Here is a 26,593-nt window from a genome sequence, read left to right on the forward strand (position 1 = left end):
AAAGCTATGCAGATGTAAAGCAAAGACTTTGAACCATCCATTTTCTGGGTTACACTTACATCTTTAGTTTCATGAAAGATGACTTGAAGCAGCCACACTTGTGATGCAAAACTTATTCCTCCGTGTTATTTTCCATTTGCAAATTGGTTGGATCCACTTGAGTCAAACTGTGCTTTTGTAGACTTCATTGCTTCTTTTGGAAGTGTTCTTTCAAATTAGGTTACAGAAACAAGAGCTGAATTATGTACACAGCTGCAGAAATAGACTCTACTTTCAAATGTAAGATGAAAAATATGAAAATTGAGAGAGTTCCTTTAGTGTTGAAACTGACCAACGTTCTTGGTAAAGTTCTGTTTCTTAACACAGTCAGAAATTGGTGGGGGTGGGGGTGGCCACATGGCCTGAGGAGTCAGGCAGGCCCCCTTTAGAGCAGAAGTTGCGGTCACTCAGATGGATGTTTGAATCCAGTTCTGCTCCTCATAGTTGGATGACCCTGGTCAAGTCATTTAACCCGGTTACTTTCCTTACCTGCAAGAATTCATGTGCCCAGAGCTCCCTCATGGGGTTGCTGTGAGAATTAATTGAAACGATGTATGCAGTGTCACAGAGTGATTTGCTTGATAATTGGAAGTCATTGTGTAAATTGCTGGCAGACTACTTCTTGCTTTTGTGCACTTATGTTTTTGTTCTCACTCTGTTCATAGACAGCATGACGATAGGATTTATGCTCCACACTGGGACCTTTTTGAGAATGAAAGGGGACACCAAACCAGAGAGAACTCTGGGCTTAAGTCAAGACTCTCCCCCAGGCAAACCAAGATGTAGGGTCACCCTCCCGAAGACTGAGAAGGCTGTAGGAAGGAGGGGGCTGCCACCTCCAGGTGCCTGCCTGAGGGACAGAGAAGAAGGGGATGAGGTGGGCAAAGACAGGTCTTGTCTGTATTGGCATGCTGGTTAGGAACTAGTAGTCAGTTTGAAACATATTAAGAACAGAAGAAACCCTCTTTCCCTTCTCTCCTGCCACCTGATAATTTGGCGATGGACCTCCCTCTATTGTGCCCAGATTGGGCTGGAGATTAAGCCAGCACATGCCAAGATGGCATCAAATCACAGGGGTAGGCTGGGGACCCCAGCATGGTTATGAGTAGGCCGTTTCTTTTGAGCCAGACTACGGGGATTTATGCTACTGTGTTTATTTCTCTTTGTTACTTGCCAGCACAGTGATACCCAACCCTGCAGGAAATTAAGGATAACTGGCATTACTTTAAAATACCCATTCCCAGGCCCCCACCAGAGAACTGAATCCAAATCTCCTGACATTCCGTATATTTAAATGAGTGTCTGGGGCAGTCTCTGTGACCGGCAAGGTTAGGAAACATTGCCCTTGCCTTGAGAAAGGCTGTTTACCAGTGGTCCCCAACTTTTTTGGCAGCAGGGACCAGTTTTATGGAAGACAATTTTTCCACAGACTGGGTGGGGGGAGGGTGGCTCAGGCGGTAATGGGAGCGGTGGGGAGTGGCAGATGAAGCTTTGCTCGCTTGCCCGCTGCTCACCTCCTGCTGTGCGGCCTGGCTGCTAACAGGCCACAGACCGGTACTGGTCTGCGGACTCGGGGTGGGGGACCCCTGGGTTAAACTTTCTGGCTTTGACTTGATTGTGCCACGGGATATTAAGAAATGTCTTTTGTCATCTCACATATGGGCCTCAAATATGAAAGGAAGAATGGATCCGAGGAGGCTCTGATGGAGCAAAGATAATGAGTGTCCCAAAATACAGACAAATCTCCAGGACAGGGTTTAGGGTTCTGTGGTCTGTCTGCTTCTGGCCCTGCACTCACTGGGGCCTTTTTCAATGTCAACTTTGGAGGAGCTGAGCCTTATATTTATTATAGAAGCAGTGATTCCATGTCCTCATACTTTATTTAGTCATTGCTCTTTCTCTTCTTTCCCCATTATGCTTCCGGAAAGAATTGTTCATACCTCCTGTCTCCATTTCCTTAATTCTCATTCATTCCTGACTATAGTGGAATGAAGCCTGGCCTGGGTGATCTGCCCTGTGTGATCCTGAGCAGCTTAATGAATCACTCCAGCCTTAGTTTCTCCACTTGACTTCTACACGAGGTAATGCATTTCACGCCCCCTACCCACCTCTGCCCCGCGTAAGGAGATGAACTTTCTCTTCCTGAAAGCATTAGAGACCTAATTGTAAGATTCAATTATTCAGTTATTTTTCAGGGCTCAATTTACTTTTCTCATCAACAGCTAAGACCATACTCAGTTTTTGAAATTATTATTTTTTTCTTACATTTATGTCATTTTCCCCAGTTTTTGCCTCCTGGTTCTTTTTCCTTTACATATACCTTATACTTAGGTGTATTAATGGAATTATGCAGCCATTAGAAAGTATCTATAAAGACTGAGGAAAGATGATTACTTGAACGTCTTAAGTAGAAATAGTGCAGTGCAAAATGCTACATGTTAAAAATAGGTAAGGTGCTGTTGGTCTTAAGAAGGCATTATGGCCACATGACCAAAGATAACAGAATCTTACCCTAGACTGTGGTCACACCCACACTCACACCTAAGATCCCTCAGGGACACAAAGGGAACTAACAAATGAGAATTAAAGTATCACTTGCTATGTGTACTCTGGTAAGCTGCGCATGAGCACTGCTTTGGGCTTCAGATCTGAAGACTTCCTCTATCTTCCAGGCATAAATAAACTCTTACCTCAGCAGGAGCACATCAGATATGTATGCCTGGTCCTCTGCCTGAGAGGGAACAGATCCTGGTTTCAGCAGTGAACAAAGAGGCAGCAAAAAAGACAAATTCTCGCTTGAGTGTGCTGGAGCAGGCTCACATGACTTGAGAGCTGATTCTGATAACTCTTCCCAACTCTGCAGTCAGCATTCAGTGAACTCAAGTTGACAGCTTGCAGTCAGCCATGGTGGGAGAATTTACAACGTGGAAACTGGTGAACACTGCAAAGTGTGGCTCCCTATCCACGACCCTTGCCCAGAGCTGCGTGTTAACTGTTGATTAGCACAGCCCTGCGAGAGGGCAGAAAACATCTTACTCCCCTGTCTGAGCTGGCTCTGGTTATGTGCACCACTCTTTCATTACAGGAAGAGAGGGCAACATCTAGATTCATTCTCTGCAATAATAAAGATGATGACAGGGTTTCCCTGGTGGCGCAGTGGTTGGGAGTCTGCCTGCCAATGCAGGGGACACGGGTTCGAGCCCTGGTCTGGGAAGATCCCACATGCCGCGGAGCGACTGGGCCCGTGAGCCACAATTGCTGAGCCTGCGCGTCTGGAGCCTGCGCTCCGCAACAAGAGAGGCCGCCATAGTGAGAGGCCTGCGCACCGCGATGAAGAGTGGCCCCCGCTTGCTGCAACTAGAGAAAGCCCTCGCACAGAAACGAAGACCCAACACAGCCAGCCAGCCAGCCAGCCAGCCAGCCATAAATAAATAAGTAAGTAAATAAATAAATAAATAAATAAATAAATAAATAAAATTCCCTTTAAAAAAAAAAAGAGACGATGACGATGATAAACACTTAGTGAGCACGTCTAGATGCTGTGCTTCACTGTGCCAAGTGCTTCCCCTGCATAGCCTTAATTTATACTCAAATGACTTTATGAAATAGGGACTGTCATTGCCTCTATTTTACATATGCGGAAATTGAAGACCAGAGTAAGTAATTTGTCAAATGTTCCACTGCTGCTGAATAGAAGATTCTGGATTCCAGTCCAGGCAAGGCCTCTCTAGAGTCTCAGCTCTGATCTCCATGATAACCCCTTCCTGGGGAAAGTAGGAAGAGAGGTTGGAAAGTTTCATCCCCAACTAGCAGTTGACAGCATGTATTACTATGATAGAAACATTAGATGTTACGGAAAAACCTGAACGAACTTTCTGACCAACCCAATATTTAAAAGATGCATCCTTGTGTATTGTGATACAACTTTTATATAAGATTTTCAAACTTGCAAAATAATACAACATATTTTCATGGATATTTACATATGTGGTAAAAGTGTAAAAACATACATGGAGATAATGTGTGTACCTGGCTATTTTTTATGTTACCACTTTTTTGTATATTTAAACTATTTTGTAATAAAAATTTAATGTATTTCTATATAAGGTAATCAGATTGGTTTTAATGTGAGATTATAGGTAGTTCTACTCATTTATTTTGTGAAAAAAATTTTTTTAAGATGTTTATTTATTTATTTATTTGCCGCGCTGCACAGCTTGCGGGATCTTAGTTCCCTGACCAGGGATTGAACCTGTGCCCCCTGCAATGGAAGCACGAAGTCCCAACCACTGGACCGTCAGGGAATTCCCTCTAATCATTTATTTTAAAATTTTTAATATTGTTGTATTGTCCTTTCTTTTTTTTTTTTCTTGGCTGCATGGCGTGGCATGTGGGCTCTTAGTTCCCCCAACCAGGGATCGAACCCATGCCCCCTGCATTGGGAGTGTGGAGTCTTAACTGCTGGACTGCCAGGGAAGTCCCAGTATTGTCCTTTCAATTACAAAAAGTTTTAAAAGAGTGGCTGCATGCTAAAACTGGTAAAACCTGAATAGCCTGTGGTCTATTTAGTTGTCAATGTTAATTTCCTAGTTTTGGCACTGTACTATGGTTATATAAGATGTCATCATTGAGAGGAATGAGTAATGCAATGGATCATTATTATTTTAAATGGATTAATAAATAAAGGTTATTTTATTTATTATTCTCAAAAAGTTCAAGAATCTCTGTTTTAATGGAAACTTCCTCTAACCCCCAGGTACTGTTAGATGTTTTTTTTTTTATGTTCCATCCCTCTATCATAGCGCTAACCATATTGTAGGTTGTTTATATATAAAGTACTCTATACATTTAAATGCTATTCTTTTTTTCCAGGAAACTTTGATGGGCCATAAACTTTTTTCCATATTTAAGAATTGAGATATAATTCATATACCATAAAATTCACCTTTTAAAAGTGTATAATTCAGTGGGTTTTAGTACACTCACAAGGTTGTGTGACCATCACCACTATTTAATTCCAGAATTTTTTCATCACCCCAAAAAGAAACCTTGTAACCACTAGCAGTAACTTACCATTCTTCCCTCTCCCCAGTCCTGGAAATCACTAGCTAACTTTCTGTTTATATGGTTTTGCTTCTTCTGGACAATTCATCTGAATGGAGTCACACAATATGTGGCCTTTTTGTCAGTTTCCTTTCACTTAGCATGATGTATTCAAGGTTCATCCATGTTGTAGCATGAATCAGTATTTTGTTCCTTTTTTATGGCTAAATAATATTCCATTGTATGTATATACCACATTCTGCTCATCCATTGATGGACATTTGAGTTGCTTCCTTTTTTTTTTTTTTTTTTTTTTGCTATTCTGAATAATGCTGTTATGAACATTCAGGTTAAAGTTATTGAGTGAACATATACTTTCAGTTCTCTTGGGTATACATCTAGGTGTAGATTTGCTGGATCATACAGTAACTCTATGTTTAATCTTTACAGGAACGGTCAAACTTTTTTCCAAAGCATGGGCCAGCAACTTTAAAAGAACTTCTTTTTTATTACTATAAAAGTAATACATTATATAACCATTATAGAAATGTTCAAAAATTCATGAAAGAATCAGGACAAAATAAAAATCATTCTCACTTTTTACTGCTTATGGGTAACAACTGTTAATACTGTGATGGCTTTTTAATATGTGCATATGCAATCACACACATACACACAAATAATCAGTATCATGCTACATATAGTTTTGAAATTTGCTTTTCTTCACATAATAAAAGAATTTTTCAAGTTGTTAAATAGCCTTCTAAAACATGATTTTTAAATGGCTACATATTATTATTTTGTTTGAATGTACCAGGATTCATATAACTCATGTCCTTTAATGGATAATTAGGATATTTCTAATTTTCCCTTGAAAGTTCCATAACAATATCCTTGTTATATAAATTATGTTTTTGATTCTTTTCTTAGGATACATTTCTAGAAGTTGAATTAAGTATATATATTTTGAGTGTTTTTGATACAGATTACCTAACTGTCCTCCAAAATGTTGTATCCATCTATGTTGGTTTCCAGCAGCAAACAGGATGGCCTGTACCACTCAATGCTGGCCTACTTGTCATTAAAAAAAAGGCTGTATAAGTGTTTTGCTTGGTATTTCTTTATCAATGAGAATGAAATTTTTTTTGCATGCTTGTCAGTCACTTGTATTTCTTCTTTTTGTGTCCTGTTTTTCGTGTTCTTGGCTTGTTTTTCTACCTTTTGTTTGATTTGTTATTCATTTGGAAGAGAACATGGTTATATATATTGCATGTATTTGTTCTGAGTTTGTGTTTTTTACAAATTTATCTTTTTTCTTTTTTATACAGTATAAAAGTAATAGACGCTCGATGTAAAACTACAAAAAAAATTATAATAATATAAAACATACGTACTGAAAATTTCCCATTTCCATCTTCTCAAATTGATAACTTGGTGTATATTCCTCCAAATGTTTTTTCCTATCAATATATTATGAATTACATTTCCTTTCAAAATTGGAATCATAGTATATATACTGTTTTTAACTTGATTTTTCACTTACTATATCTTATACATATCTCATTGTTAATACGTACTGCTTTATATCTTCTTTTAATAGTTATATACTACTATCACTATATTGTATTTTTAACATAAAAGGTTTTTTTTACATTTTTATTTAGTCATATCATTAAGTCTTTTTTTAATGGCATATTGCTTAATTTTTATGCTTAAAAAGAAGGTTCCCAATTTTTTATAATAATTCTCTGATGGACTACTCAAGAAATTATCCTTTTAAAAAAATTTTTCTCTATTTTTTTTGGCTGTGCTGCACGGCTTGCAGGATCTCAGTTCCCTGACGGGGGATTGAACCCGGGCCACGGCAGTGAAAGCACCGAATTATAACCAATAGACCACCAGGGAACTCCGAAATTATCCTCATTTTTAAGAGACAAGCTCTACCGTAAAAGACTAAAGACTACTGATACATCTGTGTAAGCTATAGGAGGAGTCTGGAAAACTTTGCTTTGCAGATAAAGAGGGAAAACATTGTTTTGATAAAATAAAATATATTAGAGTGCCTATTTTAAGTGAATAAAATTCAGAATACATTACCATTTCAGCTGGTCTTAACAGGTAATTTTTAGAAGTTTGAAATATACCACTAATCTCTGAAAAAGAGAATTCTTACTTCCCTAAAACATTCATGAAAAAATAATTATTATCACTGGGTTAGGAGCTAGGGCTGCAATGATGAGAAAACACAGATAAACACGCTCACACAAACACACACAATCTCTGACCTTATGGACTTTACAGTCAAGTGGGGAGAGAAACATTATTAAATTATTACACAAATAAATATATAATAACAAACTGCAGCGTGTGCAATGGAAGAAGAGCATAGGATGGTATGAGATGATCATGAGGGATCTGACCTTGGCCTGGAACTTCTTGGAAAGCTTGACATACCTGGGATGTGTCAGTTGTGCTGTGCTTGGGGGATGAGGATGAGGAGGAGGAATCTGGTGGCTGGTGAGGGGGTTCCTTCGGGAGAGAAGGCACTTCGGGAGCAGGAATCCTGAATCTGGAAGGAGCAGGGGCCTCGAGCAACAACACAACGGCTAACACAAATGCCTGCAGAGAGGGAGGACTGTGGGAGAGGAAGAAGGAGCATGCCTTGCTAAAGTGTATTTAAATTTAAAGATGGTGTAACTACGGGCTAACAGTTTGTGATCCCTGCTTTACAGGGAATGTGAGAGTCAAATGTTAGCTGAAGTCCTGACAGTGTCTTGAACCTGAGTGTTTAAAGAATTACAGAACTTAAATGCTGGGTACAACCCAGCAAGAGTCCCTGAAAGAGTTGGAAAAAGAAAAGCCCGGTGTGAGCGTGATGTTACTAAACGCCAGGGTAAGAGGGCCTTTTAGGGAGGAGGCAGTGAGAGCTGCTAAGAGATCAAAGCAAACGAGAACTGAAAAAATGTCCACTGAATTTCACAACACAGAGGTCAATGACCTTCACAAAATGCCTAACCTGTGTTCATATTGTATAACGAGTCTCACACATCTTCTGGATTGTCTGTGTCTTTTGCCTGACTGGGAGGGGTGTGGGCTGCTTTAGATCCAGCGCAAGTTCCCAGAGATCCGGCCACATTCTAGCAACAATTAGCATAGTGTTATAAACAACAAGACCATTATAAGATAAATACATTTTTGACAAGGCATTTATTACCACATGCTTTGATACCAGAGAGACTCAATTGGACTCATGTTAAAAAACAGAAGCATGTATTTCTTGTGCAATGCTGTATAGGTAGGTATCTGATAAATTTAGACCTTCAGAACCAAAGTTCTATGAGATATACTACTGCCTTTACTTAAGATAAAGAAAGTACAGGAATCTACTAGTTATTGAAAACTATAATAGAAAACTGTTGTACCCTTATTTGTAGAAGAAATGTTCTAAAAATGTCTCATAGAGCAGGGTGAGAGTAGTTTTCTAAATTGAAATTATAAAATTTATTATTATAACTAACATTTTTCAAGATAAAACTAGAGCACATAATGATTAGTGAATGCTACAAAAAGATTCCAAAATAAACCATTTCTACAAATCAAGTTCTCTTAAACAACTGCAAATAATTTATACAACAGTAGTCTTTACCTGAATGAGTCATTTCTTAAGGCCCTCATGAAGTGACTTTCATCAAGAATAAAATTCTACATGTATGGGAATTAAGTTTAGAGAAAAAATTATTAACATAATTGAGTGTAATCATTGTTAAAAATATCAAAACAGAACACTACATTTCAGAGTATATGTAATGATTTTTAAAGCTCTAGTGAGGCGTACTCTAAAATGTAGTTAATATTTAAGCAACATACTAACTTTAGTCATACAATATAGTTAAGATCATTATATTAAGATAAATTATATAGGATTGATATATAAATATATATATATACACATAATTTCCTCTCAGAGGACTTTAGAAGTATTTGTCATCGTTAATTCTTTCTACATTCATTACATTTTATTTACAAATTGAAAATTTTAGTAAACAATACACTTGAAGTTAAATGGTTCAATGGAATTTAACCTAGGCACATATGTTGTACTTTTATATACATTACTGCATTAAAAAAAACTATAATTTTCAATAACCTCAAAACTATTAAAATAAAGGAAATTTCTTCTCCCTTAAATCTTGGACCCTGTTATCAGATTAGTCTTCCCCAAATTCTGTTTTCATCTTGTTAGTGCCATATACATAATTATTCAGTGGCTTCCCATTTCCTACAGAATGAAGTTCAACTCTTTATTCTGACATCAAAACATTCCACAATTTGGCCTCAAACTTTTTTTCCAAACTAGGCCATGCTCTTCCCTGACTCAGTATCAGTGAAGCTCATTCCCACCCTGAACTTGTGTTCCTCACCTCCAATGCTCTTCCTCTTACCTTCAAATCCTATGATCTTTAATTCTGTTTGACTCCCACCTCCCCTGTGAAATCTTCGTGATGCTTCCATGCCTTCCTCTGATCTTGTCTTCACCACACCACTCACATTGACTCTTAAACAGCCACTATTACTAAACTAGTTCATGCTGTTAAGACTTGTCTCTTCAACCAAATGGGAAATTCCTCAGTTAGTGTCTTTGGTGCTTAGCACAATCCTGAGTATATAATTATAAGCATATGTTAATATCATCTTAATTACCTCTGACATTTTATTCTTATAACTTATTTTTCCATCTAAACAAATGGCACAACTAAAGGCCAAGTTTACTGTTGTTTAAGCATCTCTCATTCTCTCCCAAAGCTAACTGATCTTGCTGTTTGCTCCATCTAATGCACGATCTTCACTGTGCAATTGAAATATATGCAACCTGTAATTTTCTTCAAACCAAGGACTAATTCCTTTAATTTCATCAAGTCTTAGGTAAGTTTCTGTCTTTTGTGATAAATGTATTTTTACAGGTAGATTCTTTTCCTTTTAATGGAATGTTTTGGATGTTCCAACAATTTCACTGAAATTGTAAAGCTTTAAAAAACACTGCAGAGTCTTCCTTTCATTAAATGAGATGTTTTTTCCTTTTCCTCTCCTTTCCCTAAGCACAAGGAAGGAGGTACAGCAGTGGAAAGATACGTGCTTTTAAAAGGCCACCCTGGGGACTTCCCTGGTGGTGCAGTGGTTAAGAATCTGCCTGCCAATGCAGGGGACACGGGTTCAAGCCCTGGTCCAGGATGCAGAGGAACTAAGCCCATGCGCCACGACTACTGAGCCTGCGCTCTAGAGCCTACGAGCCACAACTACTGAAGCCTGTGTGCCTGGAGCCCGTGCTCCTCAACAAGCAGAAGCCACCGCGATGTAACAAAGAGTAGCCCCCACTCTCAGCAACTAGAGAAAGTGTGCGCGCAGCAGCGAAGATCCAACGCTGCCAAAAATAAATAATAAATAAATAAATAAATAAATTTATAAAATAAAAGGCCACCCTGGGCTGGGTGTAAAAAAAGCAGAAATTATGGTGCTAGCTTCCTCTACTGCATAGGCAGTTTAGCTCTGCTTAAGACTATCGTGCTTAAGCCTCACATTACAAATCCAAAACAACTGTTATTCAAAACCAGCATGGTTTTCTTCTCCCATATAGCAGTAGCAACCGTTTATTAAGTACCTCCTATATGTCAGATACCATGTTGGTTGCTTTGTATGTTATCTGATTTTCACAATCAAGTGAAACATGATCCCCATTTTACAGAAGAGAAAACTGAGGCTTAGAGATGCTTAGTAACTTGAACAACTTGTATATGGCAGAGCTAGAGTTTGGATGCAGAATTCATTCCAAAGTGTCTGCTCTTTTTGCTACACCTTGCAATGTCAGTGCCTTGTATTGCCAGGAATTCTCGTTGGGGAATGTTGGGGCTTGCATTCATGACTTTGGCAGCTATTGGGAAGGGAAAGACAGAATAGTAATGAAATGTTCCAGTATATCTAAGGAGGCTCACCAGCACCCCTCTCCTGCACATAACTGCTCCAGTCTTAATTATTAGACGTTCCCCATTCTGATAATTTACATTTCAGTGTACACCAAATTTGGCACTGTCCCTTTTGTTATGGAACATCTGATCATGTCTTGGTAGGTGGAAGGAAAGCTGGTGGATTTCACCTTTGTCAAGGCTCAGGACAAAAACAACACCATGAAATAAATCACAAAAATAAGAATATATATGTGTGTATATATATATATTTCAAATATATAACATTAGAAATTCTACCTGTAAAAATATATTTTTCACAAAAGACAAACTTACATAAGACTACATCTTATTGCTGTGGTGACATATGAATTCCAATCTTAAGCTTATTCTGCTTGTTTGAAGAACAGTCAATAAAAGGAAATTCCAGTGTGATAAGAATTTTGACAGTCCCTCGGTATGGGATCTAGTTATAGTGTGCTCTTCCAGGAAGGAGGTAGCTGTGTGGGTGGGTTTTAATCCGTGTATGTAGGGTTTTTTAATTTTTAAATTTATTTTATTTTTGGTTGCGTTGGGTCTTTGTTGCTGTGCGCAGGCTTTTCTCTGGTTGCGGCGAGCAGGGGCCACTCTTCGTTGCAGTGCGCTGGATTCTCATTGTCGTGGCTTCTCTTGTTGCGGAGCTCGGGCTCTAGGCACGCAAGCTTCAGTAGTCGTGGCACAGGGGCTCAGTAGTTGTGGCACACAGGCTCAGTAGTTGTGGTGCATGGGCTTAGCTGCTCCGCGGCATGTGGGATCTTCTTGGACCAGGGCTCAAACCTGTGTGCTCTTCACTGGCAGGCGGATTCTTAACCACTGCGCCACCAGGGAAGCCCCGTGTATGCAGGTTTTAATCTCTTTTTCTAGTCACACTATATGTGGTGATTCCCTGATTGGCTGATTTATTAGGACCATGGGAGGGAAAATAGGTTATTCTTCCTTCCCTATTTTTCTACACTTAAGAGAGTTTAATATACGATGGTCTCTTAGTAGTTAATTTTTTTTTTAAACAATCTAGGCATTTCTATGCAGATTTAACCAATGTTTTACATTTAGTTGGTTAGAAGTTAATTGCTATCTACCAACAACCAGATACACATATGTATTATATAATTACATAAGGACAATTTCTGATTTATGAGTTAATAACCTTTCACTCTTGTATCATTTTAATATTAGGGTATTCAAAATGTTTCTACAAATCAGGTGTTTGATTTTCTTTTAATAACACTTATTTAGTAGGAGACTGGGGTGCAGTTTTCGTTGGCACTGACAGTTACCGTGCCGTAGAAAGACCGTGTACCTGGAATCTGACTTGAGAGTCTCAGCGCTGCCTCTTGTTTTTTGCCTTGGAGAAATCACTTCATCCGTTTCCTCATCTATAGGATGAAGATCATAATTTCCATTCCACAGTGTTCTTATGAAGACAAAATGACATAAATATAGGAACTGTTCTTCAAAGGCAAAATTGGGTTTAAGGGAGACACACACAAAACTGGATTTAAGGGACCCCGGGCATGGTGAGGAACCGGACATATCAGAAGGGAGTGGGGAGGAGCTTTTTATGGGGTTTGAGCTAGCATTGTTAGTCACCGGGTCCAAGGACTGTAAATAGACCTCGAATACCTTTTCCCCCAATTCTACTTCCAAATCCCAGACTTCCCCAAGTGGGGCGGGGGAGGGGGGCGAACTCAACCCCAGGGCATATTCTGTGATTTTTGTCCTTGCTTCACATCCCCCAAGATGGCAAGTTTTGGAGAAGCCATTCTTTCATCTTTGCAATCTTCTTGCAACCGCTCCTTGGTAAGTGCTTAATGCGTTTGCTATTAGAGAAGGTCCCTATACAGGGCGCCGGACGTCAGAAGAGTGAGTCAGGCTAGCGGCTGATAATTTAGAGCCATACTTGAGTTTTTCCTTCTCTCCAAAGAAAAGGGCGGTGGTGTTTTTCCTAAAAAGAAACCTTGAATTGGGTGGCTAGTGTTCGGCCTAAAGCCTGCAAAGAAATACATAGATGCAAGGTGTGGGTGGGTGCAGTAGTTAACTGTTTTGATTGTGCTGCGGCTGGAGCAGCGCGGGCGCCCGTCCCACCCACCCCGGGTTGTGGGGTGCGGGGCGGACAGTCGTCTCCGTCCCCCCAAGCCGCTGTGGCCGGGCCTCTGGTCCTGAGAGATGCAGATGAAGCGGTGTGAAGGGTTGGGCTTTTTTTTTTGTTCCTAAAAATTCAACGAACAAAAAAAAAAGTACAACAATCCAAACCCAACCATCTTGTTGCGCGCCGGCTTTCTTCCCAGGCGGCTCCACCGGGGACAACGCCGCCTCCCGTCGCCCGCGCTCGGTCCAGGCCGAGCCCGCGGGTCTGCGCGATCCACGTCCCCTTCTCGGCGCCCGGGGCACGGCGCTTCGCGGGCGCGCGCAGCCCCTCTGGAAAGGAGAGAAGCCAGCAGCCAGGAACCCTCCCCTCTCCCAGGCGCACTGCGGCCAGCGGCGGTCGTCGGTGGCGGTTGGAGATACCGGAAGGACTCCCGCCTCCCCTCACCCACTCCCTCCCCGGGGGAAAGGGGAGGCCCGGCCTGGGAGGCGGACCGAGGTGCCGGGGGAGGAGGGCCTTGGGGCGGGGCCCGTCGGCGCCGCGAATCCATTTTGCAGCCGTTCCGGCTCGTAGCGCGCGGTGCCCGCGGCTGGAGGACTGGCCGCTGCGCGGCTCCCGGCGGGTCCTCTCCAGCGGTCCCGGAGGTCCGAGATAAGTACCCGCCGCCCGGGTCCTTACGGGGAAGGGGGGTGGGGATTTGCCCTGACCGGGCAGGCACCTGCGTGAGTGGTGGGGTGGGGGGGCCTGGCGGAGAGCTCAGTCGGCGCTCCAGTCCTGGCAGCACAGCCGAAAGCAGCCAGGCCCCGGAACGGGGGGATGGGGAGCAACGGCGTGCGGGTGGGCGGCGGGGGCAGCGCGCCCGGGCTGCTGAAAACCCGCTCCGCTACCCAACACGCCTGGCTTCACTTCCAGCGCCTCGGGATCGCCTACAAAAGAAAAGGCGACCATGAACCGGAGTCAGAGCACGCGACCATCCCCTGGCACTGAACCTGGGGAGGCTGCTTGGCCCCGTGGGAGGGCGCCCTAACCGAGAAGCTCCTTAGCACAGAGATGGCCAGCCTCTCCCATGCTCCTGGCTTTTTCATCAGGTCCTAGCAGGCTGGCTTTATTTGTGGGGAATGATTGAAAAAATTGAGGGTGAAGACTAAGGACCCTGTGCACATAAATGCATAATACCCTCGTTCTTTGTTCTTTCTTTACAGTAGCCTCCTTTGATTACCAGTCACGACGTGCAAAAAAAAAAAAAAAAACCAAACAAACAAAACCAAAACCTGATTGCTCTGCCCTGGGAAATAGTAACCCTGACCAATACACCTGCTTGCAGGGGACAGAGGTAAACTACAATACTTTTCCCTACGTTAAAAACAAATAAACAAACAAACAAAAACCAACAAAAAAGGAAAGCATCCAATTTCGTCAGGCCCAGAAGCTTTCAAAATTGAACTGTGTGTAGAATGTATGTGTTCCCACCCTCATGGGTGGTCTTTGTTCTTTTCATATTTTGTCAAAACTCAGAAAAATTGATTCCATGCTTGGAAATTCTTTATGTGACAATTATTTGAAACATACTATAATCCAAAGATTCATACTGCAAAGGAAAAGAGGCTACAGCAGCTTTTCTTTCTTTTTTTTTTAATAGGTTTTTTTTTCCTTCTGTGTCACTGCTGCTAGGGCTTATACAACAGGGCTTCAGTTTTCTGACTCTAGAGACCTTTATATGAAAGGTATTTTAAAAGCAGAATTTCTTTTACATAGCCATTCCCTCTGGTAGAACTTGATGGAGCTATTGATTAATTGGTTATACTTCTGTCTTGCACAATAAGCACATATGTTTCTTCCTGCTCTCCTATCTTTCCCTAAAAATACCATCTTTTTTGCACCAGCTGATGTACTAAACCTCTCTGGCAAGTCCTTCCATAACACCAGGTTATTTTCATTCTCTACATTTATTGGTTACCTGGCCCTACTTATACCATAGCTGTTGTTCAGCTATGCCCATTTCCACGAACATGCTTTGTACCTGTAATACTTACTTTGTCCTCCCTTGAAATTACAGTTCAAGGAGTCCAGCTCTCCTTGAGGACCTTTCTTGGTTAATACACTCATCCTCTAACATAACACTGTAAATGAGTATTTACAGTTTTCACAGTATCTGTAGACATATGTAATTAAATTACCTTACACTGATGTAGCTCAGTAGTTTACAAAATTGTCACACATTACTTAGTCTTTCCAAGAACATTATGAGGTAGGTACTGTAAAAATCCTCATTCCATGAAGGGTAAAACTAGTGCTTAAAGCTAGGTATTCAGATGCAGGTTCAGTGCTCTTTACCCTTCACTGGAGAACCTGTTACAACCTACTTTGTAAAAATTATAGAATTTTAGAAGGGATTTAGAGAGCTCATGATTAAATTTCTCCATTTGATGGATGAGGATACTGAATTCCTGACCCACTTTCTGGATAGTGCTAAGGTCTGAGAATTGGGAAACTCAGGTCCTATGCCTTGCTTGCTGTGTACAATTTGGGGGAGCAGGGGAGGCTCAGTATTTTCACTTGTAAAGTTAGGTGTTTAGCTAAATGATCTCTAAGATGTTTTTAAGCCCAGTACTTCTGTTTTATTCCTACCCCATAACTTTTAGCACCATATATTTCTTATATATTGGTAATACGTAGACACATACTAATATTAACTGCCTTAAACTGTTTTATATGTTAAACTTAGGTAGGTATGGTAAAAAAGTGTATGGTAAAAAAGTATGCCTTTTTCTTATTTTTTTACTAAGCTCTATAAAAGTATGATTCTGCTGTAAGGTTGGGAATTGCATGGAGAGGTGGAGCAGTGTCATACATCATTGGTCAGAGTTCAGAAAGTGGTATGCCCTTTCTAGAGGGAAACTTGGGAGTCTTTTCAAGAGCCTTAAGAATGTTCCTACTCTTTGACCCACCTAACAATTGGACTAAGACTTTTCTACAGAGTGTTCATTAAAATGTTATAATCCCCCCAAAACAAACAGTCAATAAGAAACAGCATATCCATAAGATAGACTGTCATGTTTTAGAAGAATTTATAACAATAGGGGAAATGCATATGATAAAACAAGTGAAAAAAGTGGATACAAAGTTGTGTTATGCTTCCAGTTTTGTTAAAAGATGTGTGTGTGCAAACACACAGGATTGGGAGGAATGTGCCAAAATAACGTTAGAAGAAATATACCAAATAATGATAATGGTTATTCCTTGCCGATGTAACTATGGGTAATTTTTTTCCTGTATTTTCTGAATTTTCTATAATCACAAATTACTTTTATAATTTTAGAAAAACAAAGTCCACTTGCATGGATAACCTCTCCAACTTCGGTATGGTGTCAGCTTTCTATGTCCTTTTGTAAGGCAGTTACCACACCTTTTATAGTAACAATACCTTTTAAAATGTGCTATATTTCTGAATTTAGGGCAGGAATTTTGGCTTATATTTCATATTTTAAAATATCATTAGATCATTGGATTATCCATTTTTGTTATTCGTGAAAGACACTGCCATTGTCATTACCTTGCCTTGGGACTCTTAGATACTAGAATGGTGCTAGAAGAATAGTACTCATAACAGTTAACCAAAAACAGGTGTCCTTTGACATACAGAATAGTTACATTCCAGTTAAGCCTTCTGTAAATATAAAGCAAATTCCCATAATGTGAACGCTTTCTAATTCATTTGCATTATAGATGTAAATATATTTCTAAGGAAATGTTGAACTGAAAATTTTTGCCAGTAGTTTAAATTATTGTCTTTCCTGTGGCATAAGCACCACAAGTATATCTCCTTGGCTGTAACCTGGCTCCCCATTTAAAACTCCCAGAGGAGCTCTTCCTTTCTTCCCCTGCATATGTGCAGTATTGAATATGAGTGAGGAGTGCCAACATAGTATATAGAATATAGCCAACCTAAAAATTGCTTAAAGTTTAGCATAATTAGCTTTCTACTTGAAATATTTTCTAGATCAGTTTTACTTAGAATAAAATGAGTATGTAATTCTACACTGAGCAAAAGGAACTTTGTTCAGACCAATTACATTTCCATCTCAGAAGTTCTTATTAGCAGGTAGGTAGTACTTATTAGTTATCCACTAAATACTTGTTTTCACTTGGCACAGTATTACATACTATGTAAATAATTTCACTTATCTACGTAGATCTAGCTTACTGTGTACTGAATGCTAGACTTTGACAGTACTTTCTGAAAACTGGAATTAACCTCAAATGCAGAGCTACATGATGAAAACTTTTAATAGATACCAACCTGTTGGGGATAATAATTTAGGTTAATGATTGCCAAGTTTATTGTTGTGAAAGAAGACAATTTGTTCTAGGGGTAGAATTTTGCCACCTTCATTTAAACCTGTTTATATTTATTTGGGAGAAAAGAAACCAGACATTTCTAGTTTGTAAAACCTTTGCAGAAGTCAGTAGTTCCAATTTAAGTTAATTTTAACTCTTAACAGGTAAAGATAAGTAGTCTGGGTTTGGTTCGTACCAGACCAGGAGAATAATTTGGGCTATATGTATGTTTCCCTCAAATTCAGACCCTCATTATATTCAAATTGATTTCATCTGGGTGGGAGAGAATGGGATTCAACACCATTCGGTGTCCTCTTAGATTTCTCAGTAGTTGTACAAAAATGGGATAGGGATATCTGATCTAGCTGGTATCCTAAAACTATTGATTTAATGCTGCTGATTTACAGGATTACAGAATAATATCTTGGGTGATTATCAGGTGATACAGGGAAAAGAAAATAGGGAAAGAAACATAAGAAGTAAGGTAAAGAGGAGGTGTGAGATAAGGAAGGAATAAGAGGAAATCAAAAGATTGCATTCCTTGAAATAGAATGGGGAAGATGAGTTAAAAGAAGAATAAACAAAGGAAAAGTCGAGGCAAAATAGTGGCACAGAGAAGAGAAAGAAGGAAAGGAAAAAACTAATTTTTTCCAAGTTTTTCTGGACTATGAAGGTAATGACCTAGTTTTTTGTTTTTGAGACTGTCACCTTAGTCCAAAAACTTGTAAATTTTCTGAGTAGGTAGGCCTTCCAAGCTGCTGGACCTTCTGTACTAGGTTTATTTTGCCCTACTTATCAGGAATTCTACTAGAAATACCTTGGAGGAAATTTTGACTACTACTTATTCTAGGATAATGCCAGAAAAGGTAAGTTACTTATGTCTTATATGGACACAAAGGTAAATTATATTGTGTTTGCAAGGGCCACATAACAATTAGATAAGCTATTTTAGATGCTATATGTGGTATATTTATTTTATTTTATTTTTTTATGGCTCCTTAAATTTCTTTTTAAACATCTTTATTGGAGTATATGGTATATTAATTTTAATATTCCTTTTTTAAGTTTTCAGAAATTTTGTCTTTTTCTTAATCTCACTTTATCCTGTTTGGATCATACAAGTTTTGGAACAGTCTAAAAGCCAGAATGAGGTGTTAATAACACATTGATACAGAGTATTAAAAAAAAAACTTGGTAAATAATTTTCATATATTGTTATATTGTTAGATACCTTTCAAAACACTTATTCAATGAGGAGAAAGACTAATATGTATAAGTGGTTTGTCAAAGGTCATAGACTGAGAGCAAAACAAGTACGTCAGTCTCATCACAGGCCTTGATCCAGAGATTCCAATAATATATTTTTTATTTTATAAAAGATAAAACAATATTACAGCAGATTAAGCTCTCTCTGAAGCTTATCATAGTTAGCTAATGTTTTTGAAGTTTTACTTTTTTAGCTCAATATGGTTTTCTTATTATTGGTCCCCTCTTTAGTTTTTTTTTCCAACTTTTTATTGTGAAAAATTTCAAATATACTGAAAATTAAAAACATATTACAATAGATATCCTTACATCCTCTACCTAGATTCAGTAGTTGTTAATAGATTCTTAGTAAGTTTCAAGAAACGATTATTAGTGGATCTCATACTAAAATATCAGTATACTACTTGAAAATACAGTATACAACTTGAAAATAAGATTAACTAGTGGGATGAGAGGAAGTGATACTTTTTAAAGGTGAGCTCTTTTATTCTAAGCTTTGTTCCAAGATAAGGTTGATTGGTGGCTGTCTGTTTAGTAGAGCTCACATAATTTAGTTTTGTCTATGAAGTGAGTTTCAGAATTTGCTATCTAGTTACTTGTTAGGTATTTAGATACTGCTTTAAAATTCCTGAATTCAGAGATGCCTCAAAGCAGGATGGAAATTTGATTTAAATCTCTCAGATATAAGGTATAATATATTGGCTTTTCTTTTTCTTCTGTAGTGGGATTTGGAAAAGAAATCATGGGTATTATTTTGAACTTTATATTGCTATCAGCTAATGAAGTTCAAAGATTTAATAGGAAAGTTTCTTTTAATTAAAAGGTTTTATTTATTTTTTAAATAAATTTATTTATTTTTGGCTGCGTTGGGTCTTCATTGTTGCACACAGGCTTTCTCTAGTTGCGGCGGGTGGGGGCTACTCTTTGTTGCGGTGCATGGGCTTCTCATTGTGGTGGCTTCTCTTGTTGCAGAGCACGGGCTCTAGGCGCGCGGGCTTCAGTAGTTGTGGTGCACGGGCTTAGTTGCTCCGCGGCATGTGGGATCTTCCCGGACCAGGGCTCAAACCCGTGTCCTGTGCATTGGCAGGTGGATTCTTAACCACTGCACCACCAGGGAAGCCCAAAAGGTTTTATTAAAATTACCTTTTAAGAGTGAATAAAATGAGTACCTGTTCAATTGTAATCATTTTGGGTTGATCATATAAAAACAAAAGGGCTTCCAGGAGGGAGAAGTCATATATATTAGCTTTTACTTCTATTTTATGACTCCTTTGTAAGTGTTGGCTTTTCCATTTTTAATATTCTGGTTGTTGTGTTACTGTTTTCATTTGCAGAGACTGTTGTTGCTATATACCCACTCAAGGTAGTATTGATCAAACAGTTTTCATAGTCTTCCTTAAGTGTGGATATCTTGAATGTTTGCTTAAAAATAAATCTGTGGTGGTGTTATACAACTGTGCATTTGTCAAAACTCATAGAACGGCGTACTGAAAAGGAGTGAGTTTTATTTTACATAAATTAAAAAGTATATTTTAAAGTATAAATATGGTAGGAAAATAAAGTTGAAAACCAGAGAGGTGGTAGATAACTAGGTATATATTTGGCTACTTTCTTTGTTGGTATAAAACTTGGGAAATTGTTGGGAATTCCCTGGTGGTGCAGTAGTTAGGACTCCACGCTTTCACTGCTGAGGGCGTGGGTTCAATACTTGGTTGGGGAACTAACATCCCAGAAGTTGCATGGCGTGGCCTAAATAAGTAAATACATAAATACATACATAAGTAAGTAAGTAAATAAATAAATCTTGGGAAATTCTTAATTCAAAAGAAGAAATGAATCTTGGAAAACTTATTTGCCTTTATATACTTAATTTGACATCGGTTAAGTTGAAATTTTATCACTGGTGAACAGTAATTCTGTTCACATAAAATTTCTTGATATCTGTATTTGTCCCCCAGAAGGGGGGGATATGTACTTTGGTTTCGTCAAAGGAGTAAGCTCAATTGATTTATTTAGATTTTTATGTGTTAGCCACACTTTAAGAAAAGGATCTATAAGTTCCTTTACTGTGAAAAGCATACCCTTCACTTAGTGAGACTAAAAACCTTATTATGTATTTTCCTTTAAAACTTTTAAGGCAACAAACTTGCCATGGTTTCTTGGGTTGTTAGGCTATATGTCTCAGTTTTCTCTAAAAGTCAGCTGTGGAAGTGGTCACATAGTTTTGTGATTGTAGTTTTGAGTATAAAGCTAAGAAAAGAAAATAGTGTTTAGTTTTAATGTGGATTAAAATGAGAATCTTTAAATTATAAACCAAAATTTTTAAGTTATATCACTAAAAGTGGAAGAATAGGATCTACCATGTTTTTGATGCAATTTTCTTAAAAAAGGGACTTTCCAAATACCAACTTTTTTCCTCTGGTTCATTTTAAGAGCTGTAAATTGATTGTGGCTTTGGGATGACTGTTTATTATTTCTAAATTTTCCTGTGTGTGACATTTTCCTTTTGATCATACTTGATTGCCTTAAATTCTTCTTGGTCCCTCAGTTTTCTTAGAAGTTTCTCTTTGTCTTGTGTGCCCTTTTTCTCCTTCTCATTACAAAACTTGGTATCCTTTGTTTTTCCTTTTATTTATTTAATATGCTTGGATAGGATTCTCTGGAAGTATTAACCTTGCAAGGATGAGTAAATTAGGTTTACTTTATTGAATGCTGCTGCCACTACTTTCCTGTTTCTACAGTTTACTCCAGAATCTAGCCTTAGCATAGAATTCTTAGGTGAAAGATGACAGAGATCAATGGAGGTGATAAAGTGTAGAACCCCAGGACTAGTGATGGAAGATCATCAAAAGTTTTCCTTCTTTGCTCTAAAGAGAATGTTTTATAGCTGCTTGATAACTTCTTAGAGAGCACACTAACCTCAGTCTCTGTAGCCGTTCTCTTCTCAATGCTTTTCAAAGGTTGTATGATTTGCCATGTCACAAAAGATTTTTCAGAAAAATAAGCTTCACCATTTTTGCCGTGTAACACTAAATTTGACAGAATACTCTTTGCTTTAATTCTACATATATATGTATTATATATTTGTTATACATATATCTCTCACAACCTAATAGAAAACCATAAACTAATTAGTCTTGCAAGGTCAGCTTATCTTTTAAATACTACTTATCTTCTAGATTGTAGCTCCAATTGTGATTCTTAAAATTACTGTTAAAATTTATTTACTTACTGGGACTTCCCTGGTGGCGCAGTGGTTAAGACTCCGTGCTCCCAATGCAGGGGGCCCAGGTTCTATCCCCGGTCAGGGAAATAGGCCCCACATGCATGCTGCAACTAAGGAGCCCACGTGCCGCAACTAAGCTGGCAAGCTGCAACTAAGGAGCCCGCAAGCCACAACTAAGGAGCCCGCGAACCGCAACTAAGGAGCCCACCTGCCGCAACTAAGACCCGGCACAAGCAAGTAAATAAATAAATAAATAAATATGTTTTAAAAAAAGTATATAATAAAAAAATTATTTACTTTTGGTTATAAGATGGCATAGAGATTAGTAGACCCTATTTTGTTACTTTGGTGGTAATGTGATATGTGTGTGTGTATATATCAGTAAACTGAATGAGGACATATTTAGCACTATTTTTGGTTCTAAAACTTCAGGGATAAAAGTTTTAAAATGTACATTTTAAAAGAATAAACTTGTATTGAGAATTGGTATTCTCTATGGTATTCTCTAGGTCAGAGATCTCAAATATTTTGGTCACAGGACCCCTTTACACTTAAAAACTAAGGCTCCCAAGAGCTTTTATTTACATGTGTATTATATATAGATATTTAACTGTATTAGAATGTATGATTTATAACATACATTGGTGATTTGAACCAATTAGTTCACTGTGTAATGTAGATCTCCAAATAGTGACGTATTTCATTATACATGATCTCTCCTCTAAAAAAGCCAAAACCCACATGTTAATTTCACCACTTGTTTCATTACAAGCTCTTAAGTGGCAAATATGTTTTCCAAAATCCAATTTTCACTCAAAAATTCAACTTTTTATCATTGGTGAGAAATACTGTCATTTGTTTCCCTTGAAGTGATGGGTTCATTTTGTTCATTTTCAAAAAAATATCTGCCAGATACCTAAGTCTGCACAGCCATAGTTCGTCATTTGTTGTTTCAAGTAAAAATGGTGTTCCATGAAAAAAGCAGCTGATTTAGCTTGTAGCTCAATCAGCTAATTGCTTTTCCTCCAGACAGTATCTGCTGGTATGCAGTAGAAATGCTTTGTGGTTACTTCATATTTTGTCACACAAAATATTAAAAAGACATGTCCACAAGGATCAAGATTTAGTAAAATGAATAATTTTTACTGCTTCATCTAGAACATTCTAAAATGAAACTGGCTGCCCTCACCCCTGCCCCCACCGTGGGTACGTGGTGGTGAAGAATACAATAACCAGGAATCCAGTTTGGTGCTACCTGTTGCCTTGTTTGATTCCTGCTAAGGCTCCAGCAGTGTCTACTCACCACTGCTTTTTTTACAGTGCACTGTCAACATTGTGCCAAAAGTAAATAACATCTCAGTATTACTATGAAAATAGTATTGTCCTCACAGATGCCCTGGAAGAGTCTTAGGGACGCCCAGGTTTGTCCCCACTGGCTTTGATTACTGTTCCAGTGGTTTGAAAAAATATTCACTTAATTCTCTAGGGAAGAATGAATTGCAGCTCTCTCATTTTATGTTTTTACCTCTGATTTTAATAATTGTAATCTTGCCTTTGAAATAGAAAAATATGCCAGTTTTTAATAAAAGTCTATGTGACAGTGCATGCTTGGATTTATATTTCTGTGCTGCTTTCTTTAAATAGCATACCATTTTATAATTGTGGGCCCAGACTAAAGAGCTCATTCTCTTCAGACACTGAGTGGCTTTGTTTCTGACAGCTAGTAGTCAGCTCTGTTTTAAAACAAGCAGTTGGGTCCTGCTGGCTCAACTTGCAGTTGTCCTAGTCCTAACCCTGTCTCAGCCAAAGGCTTGTTGGAAAGCCCACACAAAGGCCTTGTGTACAGGGAGCCCTACTAATAAGGAGCGTGTTCTAGTCCCAGCAGATTAAATCTGCTTTGGTGTGCATTCCCTTCACAAATTTCTCACTTATTTCCTTTGTTTGGTTATTTCAGTGAAAAATCATTTTTAATGGCTGTGAAGATAGTTTCTTCTAACTAGTCCATGGTCCAAATGAAGGGGTTACAGGAGTAAAATAAAATGTTTCTTTCTCTCTGGTAGGAGATGTGATGGAGCTGCTTGAAGAAGATCTCACGTGCCCAATTTGTTGCAGTCTGTTTGACGATCCTCGAGTTTTGCCTTGCTCGCACAACTTTTGCAAAAAATGCTTAGAAGGGATCTTAGAGGGGAATGTGCGGAATTCATTGTGGAGATCATCTCCATTCAAGTGCCCCACATGCCGCAAGGAAACTTCAGCCACCGGGGTCAGTAGCCTGCAGGTTAATTACTCCCTGAAGGGTATTGTGGAAAAGTATAACAAGATCAAGATCTCTCCCAAAATGCCAGTGTGCAAAGGACACTTGGGGCAGCCTCTCAACATTTTCTGCCTGACTGATATGCAGCTGATCTGTGGGATCTGTGCTACTCGTGGTGACCACACCAAGCATGTCTTCTGTTCTATCGAAGATGCCTATGCTCAGGAAAGGGATGCCTTTGAGTCCCTCTTCCAGAGCTTTGAGACCTGGCGTCGGGGAGATGCTCTTTCTCGCTTGGATACCTTGGAAACTAGCAAAAGGAAATCTCTACAGTTGCTGACTAAAGATTCAGATAAAGTGAAGGAGTTTTTTGAGAAGTTACAACACACATTAGATCAAAAGAAGAATGAAATCCTTTCTGACTTTGAGACCATGAAACTTGCAGTTATGCAGGCCTATGACCCAGAGATCAACAAACTCAACACCATCTTGCAGGAACAACGAATGGCCTTTAACATTGCTGAGGCTTTCAAAGATGTGTCAGAACCCATCATATTTCTGCAACAGATGCAGGAGTTCAGGGAGAAAATAAAAGTCATCAAGGAAACTCCTTTGCCTCCCTCTAATTTGCCCTCAAGCCCTTTAATGAAGAACTTTGATACCAGTCAGTGGGAAGACATAAAACTAGTAGATGTGGATAAACTTTCTTTGCCTCAAGACACTGGCACATTCATTAGCAAGATTCCTTGGAGCTTTTATCTGTTATTTGTGGTAATCATTCTGCTTGGCCTTCTCATTTTCTTCAGTCCTACCATATTCCTAGAATGGTCTTTGTTTGATGAAATCACAACTTGGAAAGACAATCTTTCAAACTTTAGTTCCTACCTGACTAAATCAGCTGATTTTGTAGAACAATCAGTTTTTTACTGGGAACAGTTGGCAGATGGGTTTTTCATTTTCAGTGAAAGATTAAAGAATTTTACTTTGGTGGTGCTGAACAATGTGGCAGAATTTGTGTGCAAATATAAACTGTTATAAAACCTGTTTAAAGTACATAGTTCTGTGTCTTTTGTTAGAAATTTGTCAGAATACAGAGTGGTAGTTCAGATTTGGTCAAGATTCCAGTCAGATATTTTCCTCTACAAGTACTCCTTTCAAAAACAATGTCCTACACATGTTGTTGAAATTAGGTAGTATAAAGATAAAAGTGAAATTTAATAGTGTAGTCCTGAACCCTCCTTCCTTTTTTAAGTGTTTTTGAAATAAGCATCCTACCCCTAATACTGGTTGTGTTTATGCTATGAAAAAAGGGGATGTGAGAGAGTACACGATTTAATATTGATGAGGTAGTGTAATAATGATTGTTCTTAAGCATGTAATAAAGACTACTCTTGTAAAGCAACTTTTTTGTTTTGAGTGAACATTCTTTAAAAAAGGAATAAGATATGGATTGAATTTCCAACTTTTTCTGCAGAGGGTTGATTTCTTTTTTTGGTACAATGTAAATCTCATGTAAACAAAAACTGGCATTACCTTGTGCGAAGTTTACGTTTTAAGGAGGGTGGAGATTTATTTCAGCTTGCCTTTTATCTGCTTAGGTTTTGTAAATTTACCACCAAAGGAGTTTGGAGGTAAACTACAAAACTGTTAGGTGACTGTGCAAGCAAAGGCATGGGTAAAAACAAACAAAAAAACACATTGCAAGAGCAGGGAATGGAAAAGCCACCTTTTTACTGGCAGCTAAGTGTTGTTCCAAAGTATCATGGCAATCTTAAGAGTAGTAAGATTAATTTAACGATAGATGAAACTATCAGCTATTATAAAGTACAAAATAATCAGCTAAACAATAAGGCTGTCCTATCTGCTCACATGAGATAAAGATGCCCTGTCTCCCACAGAACAAAAATACTTAATTTTTTCACCTTGTTTAGAATTCAGATGAAAACAAGAAATGACTTTATCTTAGAACTGCTTTCAGTCAACCTTATTTCTGTCATGGGACAAGACATTCCTTGACAGTCCAGAGGGTCTTTACCCCAGTCTATTAATTTGGTTGAGAGGAGGTAATACAAGCAGGGACAGGAAAAGAAGGTGGCAACTAAATTTCAAGTACAGAAGAATCATTCTAGTTATGAGAAGAGTAGTCAAAATAAGCTGCTAGTTGAGGTAATGACTGCCTTATCCCCAACTGACAATCCAAGATTAGCCACTAAATTGCTAAAGGGATAGAAAAAATTAAGACAATGTTTATCTATAAATATTACCTCTGCCATGAGGACTCATAGTAGATAAGAGGTTTGGAGAGGGGGAATGCTTTTCTGCTCCCAGTATATATATATATATAT

General features: G+C 38.7%; 1 protein-coding gene and 1 long non-coding RNA gene across 3 annotated transcripts in view; one reads left to right on the top strand and one right to left on the bottom strand.

Annotated features, from left to right (window-relative positions):
• Positions 1-26,593, bottom strand: part of LOC103010558 (uncharacterized) — a 61,953-nt gene that overhangs the window by 17,490 nt on the left and 17,870 nt on the right. The window contains exon 5 of the long non-coding RNA XR_009005899.1: positions 60-14,090. This is a non-coding gene — a long non-coding RNA (uncharacterized LOC103010558). The remainder of the gene's footprint in view (positions 1-59; positions 14,091-26,593) is intronic.
• Positions 14,367-25,650, top strand: TRIM13 (tripartite motif containing 13). Of its 2 annotated transcripts, none has more exons than XM_057532852.1 (2): positions 14,367-14,497; positions 24,055-25,650. In XM_057532852.1, exon 2 carries the CDS (start codon positions 24,063-24,065, stop codon positions 25,284-25,286), a length of 1,224 nt encoding a protein of 407 aa, XP_057388835.1. In that variant the 5' UTR covers positions 14,367-14,497; positions 24,055-24,062; the 3' UTR covers positions 25,287-25,650. The 2 variants fall into 2 exon arrangements, with proteins under 2 accessions (XP_057388835.1, XP_007193789.1); XM_007193727.2 differs by lacking the exon at positions 14,367-14,497 and adding an exon at positions 19,776-22,231.

The sequence above is a fragment of the Balaenoptera acutorostrata genome, chromosome 18 (assembly GCF_949987535.1).
Source record: "Balaenoptera acutorostrata chromosome 18, mBalAcu1.1, whole genome shotgun sequence".
Lineage (NCBI taxonomy): Eukaryota > Metazoa > Chordata > Mammalia > Artiodactyla > Balaenopteridae > Balaenoptera > Balaenoptera acutorostrata.